General features: G+C 47.5%; 1 protein-coding gene across 5 annotated transcripts in view; it reads left to right on the top strand.

Moving 5' to 3' along the window:
• Positions 1 to 13,738, top strand: part of DELE1 (DAP3 binding cell death enhancer 1) — a 139,382-nt gene that overhangs the window by 78,296 nt on the left and 47,348 nt on the right. For 2 of the 5 annotated variants that reach the window (XM_058179200.1, XM_058179204.1), the window contains exon 6: positions 8,954 to 9,047. The exons of 2 other annotated variants lie outside the window; for them this stretch is intronic. In XM_058179200.1, coding sequence (XP_058035183.1) covers positions 8,954 to 9,047 — 94 coding nt within the window. Of the gene's footprint in view, positions 1 to 7,322; positions 7,369 to 8,953; positions 9,048 to 13,738 lie in introns of those variants that run through there. One more of the 5 variants, XM_058179205.1, reaches the window with a different exon arrangement.

Below are 13,738 nucleotides of genomic sequence, written 5' to 3'. Positions count from 1 at the left end.
TAAGAAGCTGCTGGAAGAACGGGGAGGCTGATAGGTCTCAATTACGCCTCCCCGTGGCTGGCAAATTCGGCGGCTGCCGAATTTAAAACACAGCCGCATGGCGGCTTTAATTAAAATTAAGTTTGGGCGCTCCCGGGTGCTTCCCGATCGCCCCGGCCAACCCATAAAAGGGTCTAGGCCGGCCAGCCTGCCCCTGCCTGAGCTCTGGGGCATCTTTAATCAGGCCATTGATGGGCCTATTTTCCAGTCACCGGATCTTCGTGGGCGCTCCCGGGCTTCATTCCCGATCGCTCGGTGACTCAGCAGAGCCTCTGCGTCGATCTTCTACTGGCTCTCCGGCTACCCACTGAGGCCTTCAGTCTGTGAGTATGATTACCTTCTTAGCCACCTCCGGTTTTTACTAGCCACGTGGCAAAATACCTAGTAGGCCCTAGAGAATGGAAAAATTTCCCCACTGTATTTTTATTTAAATGGTAATTTAATTTATAATTTGTCCTAGGTCATTTTTGTAATAGGCCTTGGCTTGGGCCTCTAAAGGCTCATAGGCTTCACATCCAGGCCTTGTCCACGTGGGGTTTGAGGCCTAACTATCGGTTAGGCCTTTCAAGATGGCCGCCGTTCCTCCAGTCCGGCCTAGTAAAAGGAAGCAACATCAGACCAGTCCAATCCCAGGGCCTAGTGCTTCGAGCTCTCATGCACCCACAAGGTCAGAGACACTTCAATCCTCCATTTCCAAGCCCCAAAAGGCTATTTCTAAGACTTCTGAAAAGAAGGCCCTACAACGCCAGAAGACTATGGATCGGGCCATTGCTAGGGCAGTGAGGGAATCTGCTGATACTATACAGGAACAGCCTCCTGTGCAGTCTCCTGGGGCTCCATTAACTTTATCTCCTGATATATCTGTAGACTCATCCCAACCTCTGCCCAATTCTGATTTATTCTGTCCTATTTCTGTATCTGAAATGGAGGTTTTACCTGCAGCCCCGCCAGTACTTGAGTCAGCAGAGGTTCCTTCTAGTGCCACTATTCCAATGGGGCCTGTGAGTCACCAGGCAGTTGCCCCAGTGGCTAATGACCCTGCAGTTATGGCAGAAATGATTGCAGCTGCTGTTCAGAGGGGTATTACTGCTTCCAGGCAGACAAGAACCCATTCATGGGTTTCAGAATATGTAGCATCCCAAACTAGTCACGATTTGGTGCAGGACTACTCCACACCTCAAGCTGAAGATTTCCAGGCTCATTCTCCATCTCGGGCCTCACTGGGGGATGAAGGGGACCTTAGGGATGAGAACCTCTCTGAGGATGAGGATTTGGTTCCAGACCAACCCTCCTTTGTGGGTCTCTTCAACCCACAACTATTTCGGTCTTTGTTACACAAGGCCAAGGTCACTACCTGGCTGGGAGTGGCCCGACCGGCCCCAATTCCCACCTCGGAGACCACTGATCCACCCATGGACTTGTTTTCAGTTCCGGTGGTCGAGTCAGAAGAGGTGCCTGCCCCCAAGCTCTTTGTGGAAGTAGTCGATAGGCAATGGAACACTCCTATAACTGGTCCTAATCCTAATGCCTTGGACCGTCGCTTGTATAATTTGGAACCTAACTTCCTTAAATTACTGCAAATCCCCACAGTTGATGCCCCAGTAGTTGCATTAGCAGGACCATCTGTGGTCACAGGTCCTCAGAGGAAACCCTTCGCCCGGAAGATAAGCGGGCCGAACAAACCCTGATTAAGAGTCATCAGGCGGCTGCCTGGGCCGTTAGGGCCTCTTCCTCGGCCTCTTTCTTTAATAGGCGGCCCTTTTATGGTTAAAACAGTTGCGTGACCGTTTACCAGTCACTGACTCCCGGTCACATCAGGACTTAAACAAGATTATAGCTGCCATCGAATACTCAGCCGATGCCACCCTAAATGCTTCTCGATTTGCTGCCAAATCGATTGGTTCCACAGTATCCTCACGCCACCTTCTCTGGCTTAGGCGTTGGCAAGCCGACGCCAAAAACAAATGGAGGTTGGCCTCAGCCCCTTATTCGGGGACCTCACTCTTTGGATCAGCCTTGGATCCTTTACTTATAGAGACCAAGGACAAGCGCAAGATCCTTCCAAGCATGTCCCGCCATTCAGACTCCAGGCCAACCCCATATTTTCGTCCCTTCAGGGCGGCTGATTCTAACTTTGGAAACTCCAGAACCCAAAGACCCTTCTCCCCCAGACAGGGTAGACAGGATAGGCAGGATAGACAGGCAGGTCAAGGTCAGAGGGGTTCCTTCAAGCGGCCCTTTCGGGGGGGGAGAGGTCGCCCATTCAGACTCCAGGCCAACCCCATATTTTCGTCCCTTCAGGGCGGCTGATTCTAACTTTGGAAACTCCAGAACCCAAAGACCCTTCTCCCCCAGACAGGGTAGACAGGATAGGCAGGATAGACAGGCAGGTCAAGGTCAGAGGGGTTCCTTCAAGCGGCCCTTTCGGGGGGGGGAGGTCGTCCATTCAGACGCTCACGTTGACTGCCCGTCCCTCCCATTGGGGGCAGACTGGCGCTCTTCGCCAGCCAATGGGAGGAGTCCACCACGGACTCCTGGGTCAGGGAGACAATCAGGTTCGGTCTCTCCCTGGAATTCCTCTCCACCCACCCCCCCGGGTCATTTCGTCAGGTGCCCGTTATCTTGCGACCCGACGAAACGGCTGCTCATGGCATCGGCCATAAAACATCTTCTCTCAATTCAGGCCACCCAAACGGTGCCACGAGTCCAGCACGGTCAGGGGTTTTACTCCCGACTGTTCATAGTCCCAAAGCCCTCGGGGGGATGGAGAGCAATCCTCGACCTGAAGGCTCTGAACCGCCACATAGCTTACAGGCGGTTCAAGATGCAGTCACTCCAGTCCATCTTGGAGAGCATCAGGGAGGGGGACTTCCTCACGTCAGTAGACCTGACGGAGGCATACTTACATGTCCCTATCCTTCCGGCTCACAGACGATTCCTCCGCTTCTGCCACGGGGGTCTCCATTACCAATATTGTGCCCTTCCATTCGGGCTCTCCTCGGCCCCCAGGGTCTTCTCACAGCGCATCTCCGGGCTATTCCAATCAGAATCCAAGCTTATCTGGACGATCTCCTTATTCAATCTCGAACAGAGACCCTGGCGGCAGCGGATTTGTCCACAACCATTCAGGTTCTAGAAGCCCACGGCTTCTCGATCAACAAGGCCAAAAGTCACTTACATCCTACGAATCGAATCCAACACTTAGGGGCCATCATAGACACGATCGAGGGCCGGGTCTATCTGTCACAGGAGCGTCTCACCAATTTACAGAACCTAGTCAGGAGGGTAACCAAGAGACGTCTTATTCCTTTAAAGACCCTTTCCCAACTCTTGGGGAAACTGGTCTCCTGCATCGGCATTGTACCTTGGGCTCGTCTCCACTGCAGGACACTGCAGTGGTTTCTACTCCCCTATCAAAAGGCACACACAGCTACGTCACCAATACTTGTCCAACTTCCACAACAAGTCAGGCACTCCCTTCTATGGTGGGTCTCCCAGCCCTGTCAAGGGCAGAGAGTTCAGGAACCCCAACGCCTAATCTTGACAACAGATGCCAGTCTTCACGGCTGGGGCGCCCATCTGGGGTCGAACATGGCTCAGGGTCAGTGGTCCCCAGGGGACCTGACCCACAACATAAACTGGTTAGAACTCAGGGCCATTCATCTGGCCTTACTATCGTTCCAGGACATTGTTCTCAATCAAGACATTCTAATATTAACGGACAATGTGGCGCAAGGCTCATGTGAACCGCCTGGGGAACCCATTCTCAGCCTCTCTTGCAAGAGGCAGTGCAACTGGGTCTCTGGGCGGAGGCTCACCTGAGGTCCATACGGGCCTCTCATATATCAGGGGTGGCAAACACACAGGCCGACTGGCTCAGCCGAGTCTCAGTCGACCAGGGGGAGTGGCGACTGAATCCGGATATGTTCCTCGAGATCACACTCCGCTTCGGGAACCCGCTGGTAGACCTCTTTGCCACTCGAGACAATCGTCAACTGGATCGGTTCTTCTCAAGGTACCCAGTCCAGGGGGCGGAGGGCATAGACGCCCTGCAGCCCTTGGCCCCGGCCTCCTTTATGCCTTCCCTCCCATTCCGACAATACCCAAGGTTATCAGGAAGATGCTGAGGGAACAGGCGGAACTCATCTTGCTGGCTCCACACTGGCCTCGGCGCCCGTGGTTTGCGGACCTGGTGGCTCTCTCAGTGGCTCCCCCGTGGAAACTTCCTCAGACCAAGATCTCGCTCAGCCAAGGGCAGCTGACTCATCCGGACCCTCAGTGGTTCAAGCTGACCGCCTGGCGCTTGGCGGAGCCTCCTGAGGAAGAGACATGTACCTGCCAACGTCGCCAACACCATCCAGGCGTCTCGTCGTAGTTCCACCATTCGCATCTACGGCTCGGCGTGGCGCACCTTCTACACCTGGTGTTCAAGCAAGAACATAGACCCTACCACGCTTCTCGATCACTATCCTGATCTTCCTTCAACACGGATTGGAACAAGGTTTGGCAGCGAACACGCTTGACGACAGGTAGCTGCTCTCTCTTCTATTTTAACTTGCGGTGCTAACGCTCCCTAGCCCACCGGCCCCTCATCCGTCAATTTCTGAGGAGCAACCAACCTTTGTCCTCCAGTAGTCCACAGGTACCGATCTTGGGACCTCACGAAGGTTCTAACATCCCTCACCAAGGGCCCCTTTGAACCTTTGCGGGAGTGTGGCCTGCAATATTTGACATATAAGGTGGCCTTTCTAGTAGCCATCACTTCAGCTCGCAGAATTTCTGAACTTGCTGCCCTTTCCACCAGGGCGGATCTCTGCGTTTTTCACTCAGATAGGGTGGTCCTCCGGCTAGATCCTACCTTCCTGCCTAAAGTTAACTCACTGTTCCATAGATCACAAGAGCTCATTCTTCCCGACTTTTCTCCAGATCCGGTACACCGGCTGGAAAGGTCCTGGCATACCCTAGATGTCCGGAGAGCCCTCCGTATTTACATCAAGCGTACCGCCTCTCTCAGGAGGACGGAGGCTCTCTTTGTGTCCTTTCAACCAACCACCATCGGCCTTAAGGTATTGTCAAGGTTCCAGAAATACCTCTTCTGCGTTCAATAAAAAGACTCAGAAGCATTCTTTCTTTTTCTCAGAGTCCTTTACTAGCATGAGGAGACTGGCACACGATGAGTGCAATTCCCAAAACTGAAGTTCCGGATTCGTTTCCCCAGTTATACAAACCCCAATAGTCCCACCCCCCTGACCCCTCGGATGATCACACGGTCCCACGTTCTTCCAGTTCATTCGAGGAACTTCTTGCCACTCTTCCTGCAGACGTGAACACCATCCGACCTTGAGCCGTTGAAGAATGCTACCCTATCCCTCAACCCCCCCTCCTCCCCTCAGGATAAAAATGTGGCAGCGTCTGGAAACCTAAAGTTTAATATGGTTTCCAGGCCTGACAGGTATCTTCCTCTACCATCGGTAGATGGCTTAAGGCATGCATTGCCAGAGCATATCAGATTCAGGGAATTCCTATTCCAAGTTGCATCACTGTGCATTCTACTAGAAGCGCGGCTACTTCAGCTGCGTGGGCCACTCAGGCTCCATTAGAAGAAATCTGCAAAGCAGCCACATGGTCTTCTCCGAATCCATTCATACGCCATTACAAGATCGATTCCTATGCATCTGCTGATGCGGCGTTCATGAGGGTTCTCCAAAGGGTCCTAGAAGGGGTTCTAACCCGGACCGGGCGGATCCTCGATAGGACTTGCTTTGGTATGTCCCATCCCTGGCTGCTGGCCCCGCCCTGCGGGAGAATGGACATTGGTCCTACCTGAATGTCCTTTCTCTGTTGGCGGGACCAGCAGCCAGCCCCTCCCTGAACGCCCGGTTCCTGTATTCTATGGAGGTCATTCGGGCTCTCATGGTCATATGCCGGGGGGGAGGGCATAATAACATATTCTTGCAGTTCCTGTTTTACAGCTCAGTGCGTCGGTCTGCCGCATCATCCTCGTCCGAAAGCTGGAAGGCACCAGGAGGAGGAGGTGCTTTTCAACTAGCAGACTCGATCCCATTGGATACAGACCGAGTCACTCCCATGCCTGGCTGCTGGTCCCGCCAACAGAGAAAGGACATTCAGGTAGGACCAATGTCCATTTTGGGATCGCCTTGTGGTCTCCCATCCAAGTACTCTGTTTGGTATACCTCACTTCCCTGTCAAACATACAGTTCTGAGATTGCCTGGTGGTCTCTCATCCAAGTACTGTTAAAGGGTGCTTATGAAAAGTATCCAGTGAAGGACACTGTTAACATGTTGGATTAAGACTGGGGACATGGCCACTCTTACAGCCCAGCCTATCTCACTTCCTTGTCAATTCTGGAATCACTTGGTGGTCTCCCATCCAGATACTCTTTTTGGGGGTACTGGTTTACAGTGTCCTTTAAAGGCAATATGAGGACACAGGCATTCTCACATCCTGGCCTACCTAACAGTGTTGTAGGAAGGGGCAGGATAGAGTCCATCTTAATAAATACATTTTAAAAATCCTACCACCACCTAACACCCACAAAAGAGACCAAATGCGGTTTGTGGACCTTCAGTTGTATAGAACTACCATGCCAGCAGGGTATTTTGGGCAGTGGAAGTCAACAGAGAGGCAATCTTCTCTTAACGCTTTGTCCAAAGCCTGTTAGCACTTTGCGCATGCTCAGGGGTAATCTTCTCTTCTCGCTATACCCAAAGCTTAGTAGCAGTTTGCATTTGTAGAGGCACTGTTGTCTTTCTGCTTTGAACAAACTCAGAGGGCTCTACACATGTCCAAAAGCAGTCTTCTCTTCCCAGTTTGCCTGAAGCCTAAGAGCACACTGTGTATACCCAGAGGCACTGTTCCTGTTTTACCCAAAGTCTCTCTGTACATGCCCAGAGACACTATGTTCTTGCCACTTTGTTTAAAGCCAGGGAGCACTCTGCATATGCCCAGAGGCACCCTTTCCCTGCTTTGTCCAAAGCTTGGGAGTATTATGTATATGGCCAAAGGCAGGGCTCACCAGGCTTTTGCAATTGCAAGGGGCAATTTAGAGAGGGCACTTGCAGTGGGTGGGGCCGTTGCAATAGAGAAATGTAAGGTTGGTAAGGTGCCTGGAAAAGTTTATATTCGGCTCTTTTGCAGCAGTAATAGGCATGGGGATGTTTCCTTGTGTCTATGTTGCTTCCCTTCACAGAAAGGGAGCCGTCTTCTATAAAGGCAGGGTTCTTTGCACTCCCCACTCACCCATTTCCTCTATATCTTGCAGGAGGGGAGCGTTTGCAAGGGGCAAGTTCAGAGGGCATTTGCAGCAGGTGGGACCATTCCCAAAGAAGCACACTGGATTTCCCCTCTGCTGGGATTCTGGGGTGGCAGATAGTCGCCCTCTCTTGAGCACACATCATCAAAGAATAAGTGAAAAAAAAGAAACAAGAACACTCCAAAAACAGCTTTCATTATGCTATTTGATAGCATAAATTGATAATTTATCTCATGTATAAATGGGAAGGGGCTCTTTGCACTACCCACCCTCTAAATTCCCATTTCCTCTATCTGGATGTCAAGGTTCCTGCAGAAGGCTTTTGAGTTGCATGGAATGATGGAGGCTGATTAAGTGATTGTCTACTAGGACTCCAAGATCCCTCTCGTAGTTACTGCTGTTACATTACAGCAGTACAGTCTGTTCCTGTACGTTTGCTACAGGTTCATTTGTATATTTGGTAAATTTCGTTGATTAATCAATCATTAAAAAATAACAAATCTCATTATTTTCTTTTATTCCATTCTTCAGATGCATTCACAGCTCATTGATTATTTAAAATAATGTTAACCCAAATCCTTTCCATTGTGAGAGCCAAATCTACAGTGTGCTAATAAGGCATTTTCATCACAGCTTGGGGCCATTGGAGAGCTGTCTATTTTGGACTACTTTATTGATCAGTCAAGCCAAATATTTTTAAAATGAAGGACAGCAATTATTTTAGGTTAGGAATTTTTTAGTCCTGCCAGGAAAATGTCAAGGATTGAGTGTGGGACCTCTGTATCCAAAACACTTTCTCTAATGAGTAATGATCCTTCTCGGTGTATGTTCCTTTGTGTATTATGATTTCAGCCATCAGTTCAGTTAAGAATAATGTATAATAAAACAAAATAACAGAGTTGGAAGATACATTGGAGATCTAGTTCTATCCCTGCTCAAACAGTTTTTATCTTTCTCTTTAATTTGGAACAATTAAATAACATATGAAATCCTTTATTTGCCAAAAAGTTTTTTCTGCTTGTGAATTTCACACACCAATCAATTATATTTACATATTTCACCTGGCCCACACTTTTTTCATGCCAAATGGTTTAAAGTTGGGGTTATCAGTTAGTGACTTCTATCAATTTATGTACCCACATCCATAATTACAAGGTTATTGCATCAATTCGTTATGTCTTTAGTGGGAAAGAATTTGGGGAATGGAAATGTAGCATGAAAGAAAAAAACAAAAGTTGTAAAACAAAATATCAAATGTTACTATAAGCATATCTAAGAAAAATCAGTTACATAATGACAAATTCCAAGATACAAAAATAATCACACTATTGAATTAGCCAGTTTATCTAATACACACACACACACACACACACACACACACACATATATTTACCTTGATTTACTGTGTAAATCACTGGAAAGAAACCATCTATAAAATACTGGATTATTTATTTTGTAATTTTTTGAAGAGATAATTATATCAGGCTTGTAATTCCTCTATTTAAAAACTATCCCTCAGTAATCGTAAAATATTCCTTGAAACAACAGTGCAGTTTATCATTGATTGTCACTTCAGTGTGAAAAATACAAAAGATTATCAAGAAATACATGTAATTAACACTTGTCTTTTTTCTGTGCAGACCAATTTAGAAGAGGAAGAATTAGTTAAAGAAGCTGCTTCTCAAATGCAAGAAACATTTCAAGCCAGCATTTCAGTAGCATCTAACATCCTTGGTAATAAAATGCAAGGCATAATTTTCTTATCCATAGATTCTTGATTGTGTTGATAGTAGCCTGCCCTAATCTAGTATTTTTCAGATAGTATTGGCAGCACAATTGATTTTCCACCTAAAAGAAAGGTTTACAGTATTATAAAGCCTGTTCTCACACCAATTTAGTACTAACAACAGAAACAATGGTAAATTGATAATTGTGATATTATAGTCATGGAAATTTAAATATATTTAAGTTTCAATCTTTTTTCCAAAATTCAGTTGTCCCTATCATTTATAAAATATGTTTATTTATAGTCACTTCCCCCCCCCCAATTTGAGCACATACCCAAAAATGTAGGGTGGTTTTTAATCTACCTATCCCAGAAGAGGGATTGAGTGTAGTTTGTGGCTTTATAGCTTCCGTAGTAATCATAGTATATAATGCTGACTACATAATACAGATAAGAAGACATGAGATCTGGCCTTTACTTTGAAGCATAGGAAAAATTACCTGAACGTGGAAGTCATTAAAGTCTATAATTTGTTATGTCAGCACACTTCCTTTTCAAAATCCATCTTTATGTGGATGGTGGGCTCATTTGGTTGATACACTTCAGGCACATAATAGAATCTGATGAATTCTAGAGTGCATGGAATAATGTTTCCTTATTGGCAGAACAATTCCATCTTGTATTTCATTTGCTTATGGAATACAGATAGTCCTCAACTTCTAACACTTTGTTTAGTGACTCAAAGTGATTCAAAGTTACACCAGCACTGAAAAATGTGACTTATGACTGTTTTTCACAGTTATGACCACTGCAACATCCTCATGATCATGTGATCAAAATTCAGATGCGTGGCAACTGGTTCATATTTATGACCGTTGCACTGTCCCAGGGTCATGTGATCACCTTCAGTGATCTTCTAACAAGCAAAGTCAATGTCAGGGTTCCAAGTAACACCCCCAACAGAAGTAAAACTCCGAGGCAGGCATTTTCCTCAAAGTTCCATTTTATTAGAGATGTCATATTGGCATGTCTGGGAAAACCCGAATCTGAAAGTCCCCCCAGGTTTTCCCCACCCAAAGGAAAGTCAAAGCCCTGTCCCCTGCACCACATGGTCCATCACATGGTCCAATCAAACCCCTATCCCAACTGGTGATTCCCAGTACGCCTCTCCAGTTGCAGGCTGAATCTTGACTCCCAGAGAAAAGAATGTTGTTATATATCTCTCTCCATCCAACCCCCCTCCCATTTCCTGTGGAGCCACTAGATGTGGCAGCCCTGAATATCCAAAGTAAAAGATGGCATCCAGGGCTGACAAGCTGCCCCCCATCCGATGAGCGTGTCCTGAAACGAGATGAATGTAGGAGGTTATTTAAGTCAGTTCCTAACCACCTCTTCCCGTCCCCCCTCCCCCCAGGAAGACCCTTTGGCTTATCAGGGAATTTATCATGGGATTGCTTCACTAGTCTATCTGCCTTCACATCTCAGCTCTTAACCCAGGTAGCTTCAGACAGGGTATCCTTTCTAATGGATCGAATACTGTAATCAACCCCTATGTAATCTAGAATCTAAACTGTCTTAACTTCATAATGGGTTTCCCCTTGTACTACCATTGGTTTAAATGCTGGGCGCTCCTGTGGTCTCAGTCTTGAGCTAACAGCAGGCTGCAAGACTGCATTGCACTTTCCCTAATAGGTGTGAGAGGCTAAACTGAACCATTACTGGGTTAATTACTTTCATTATCGAGAATGGTTCTAAGAATTTAGGTGCCAGCTTTTTGCTCGGTAATTTCAATTTAATGTACTTGGTGGACAGGTAAACCCGATCTCCCACACAAAAGGGGGGTTGGGGAGATCAATGTTTGTCGGTTTGTGTTTTGTATGCTTCTGGTACTTCGGCTAGCACCTTTTTTGGTATCTTCCCAACCCTTCTTCAGTGACTCCATCCATTTGGCTAGAGTCATGGAGGAGGGTGTCTCTTTCAGCAACTCAGGCATGGGAACAAAATCCATGCCACTTGTGATCTGAAAGGGAATTAAGCCGGTGCTGCTATGCACTGTATTTTTGTAAGCCACTTCTGCGAAAGGCAGCAGATCTGCCCAGTTGTCTTGCTAGTAACCCACATAGCATCTATATACCATGGTGTTCGCACATTCCGCAGCTCAGTTCATGTTCGGATGAAAAACTAAGTCCCTGAGTCGATCCGACAAACTAGAAACTATCCAGAATTTAGAGGTGAACAGGACGGGTCTGTCTGAGATCACCCTACGGGACACTCTTTGCAACCGATAGATAACTTGATGAACATTTCAGCCAATTTCCTGGCTGAGGGTAATCCAGAGCAGGCAGTAAAGTGGGCTTGCTTAGAAAATAAGTCATTCATAATCCAGATGACTGTATTTCCCCCACTCTCTGAAGCTCAACTATAAAGTCCATAACGATCTCCTCCCAAGGCCGGCTGGGGCTAGCCACGTTTTGGAGGAGTCGAGGAGGTTTTCCTGGTCTCATCTTCATGGTAGTGCAGGTGCCACAACTTTTTATGTAATCCTCCACATCGGCTTTCATTCGACCACCAGAATTGCCTTTGGGCCAGGTGAAGGGTTTTTAGAAAACTGAAGTGACTGGCCAGTCGGGAATCTTGACTGAGCTGCAAGACCTGCAGCCTCAAGCTGGTGGGGACATATAGTTTGGACCGGGGTGAAATCTAATTTTTCTTGCTACTGGTTCTGTGGGCGTGGCTTGGTGGTCATGTGACTGGGTGGGCATGACCAACTTGACGTCACTCACTGTTAGAGCCAGGAGCTCCACATTCTGACACAGAAGCACATTCTGTCTTTCACAGAATGTCACAGAAGCCAGGAGCTGCACAAAAGCACATTCTGCCTTTTTGAAGCCCCCAACACTTTGAGTTTCTCTCTCAAGTGACCAAGCGAACTTTGGAGCCTTCTCTTGCCCTGCTCTTCATCCTGGAGGGCTGCACATCCCCCCGCCAATCCTCTATACAAACTGCCCACTCCATTTCTGCAAAGGCACAGCCTCCCCCTTTCAGGGCAATCCAAAGAGGGGAGGGGGATGCTGCAGAAAAAACTGCCTTCCACCTGGGCCTCCTGCAGCCAAATGTGCACAGCCCATTTGAGGAAAGGGCATGCATGGCTGGGTGCGTTGGCTGCAGGAAGAGGTGTGGCGCAATGGGGTTGTTTTGTTCACTGCAGTGGTGCTTTGGGAGGGCAGGTAGATCCCAGCGTCCCGGTAGCCAGCTTGTGAAGACAGGCAAGCAGAAGCCCATATGCTAGCTGCTAGCTCCTTCCCCACAGCCCTGCCATGCTTGCCTGCCTTCCATGTGGGCTTCCGCTTGTATGCCTTCACAAGCTGGACACCGGGAAGGCAGCGTGGAACGCAGCATGGAAGGCAGGCAAACATGGCAGGACTGCCGGCCGTGGACTGGTTTGGGGGCATGGCCAGCCAGCCATTGCTCCTGGTTCAGTGAACCAGCCCCAATCTCCGCTACCTACTTGCCGATCCTATCCAACCCAGGAGCATTTCACCCTGGTTTGGACCCTTTCCAAGCTAGCTCCTCTCTCATAGTCAGAAAGTCCCGGTTCTTACTGAAACATTGATTGGCTGGGAGCGCAGCTTTTAACGCCGTTATCAGTTTCCTCCCCATGGGGTCGTTTTGGCGTTTGGCTGAGCCCTAGTGGTAACTTGCACCGCTTACTGAGATATAATGAATGACTTCCTCCCTCTGACTATTGAATTGTGGTTTTCTTGCAAGTGCGTTGGCCAGCAGGTTTTTTCCCCCTGGGATGTATTTTCGTTCAAAATTAAACCGCTTGAAATACTGTGCCCAGCGGACCTGCTTGGGGGAGACTTTTTGGGGTGTTTTAAGGGCCTTGAGGTTTTTATGATCAGTCCAGAACTCAAAAGGCACCATAGAATAGAATAGAATAGAATAGAATAGAATAGAATAGAATAGAATAGAATAGAATAGAATAGAATAGAATAGAATAGAATAGAATAGAATTTTTATTGGCCAAGTGTGATTGGACACACAAGGAATTTGTCTTGGTGCATATGCTCTCAGTGTACATAAAAGAAAAGATACGTTCATCAAGGTACAACATTTACAACACAATTGATGGTCAATATATCAATATAAATCATAAGGATTGCCAGCAACAAGTTATAGTCATACAGTCATAAATGGAAAGTGATTGGTGATGGGAACTATGAGAAGATTAATAGTAGTGCAGATTCAGTAAATAGTTTGACAGTGTTGATGGAATTATTTGTTTAGCAGAGTGATGGCCTTCGGGAAAAAACTGTTCTTGTGTCTAGTTGTTCTGGTGTGCAGTGCTCTATAGCATCGTTTTGAGGGTAGGAGTTGAAACAGTATTATTATAGTCCCCTCCAAGAAGTGCTTCCAAAAGAGGAGAGCCCAGCGGATTGTGTATGCCTCCATATTGCCCATTGTCTTTCACTGTCAGTGAGTTTTTTAGACACATATGCGCAAGGCAAGAGCAGACCTGTGGGTCCTCTTGCAGGATCACTACTGCCACGGCTATGTCTCTTGGATGATGAACTGTCATTCAGAGTCAGAGTGCTGGAGAATGGGCTCCTCAGCAAAGAGCCGTTTTAACTTCTTGAATGCTTTTTGACAATTTAGCAACCAGGCCAGCAGCTTGGTTGACGCGTTTTTTGTTTTT

Source organism: Ahaetulla prasina, chromosome 3, assembly GCF_028640845.1.
Source record: "Ahaetulla prasina isolate Xishuangbanna chromosome 3, ASM2864084v1, whole genome shotgun sequence".
NCBI lineage: Eukaryota > Metazoa > Chordata > Lepidosauria > Squamata > Colubridae > Ahaetulla > Ahaetulla prasina.
The sequence above is the reverse complement of the archived record's forward strand: the minus strand, read 5'-3'. Positions and strand labels throughout refer to the sequence as shown.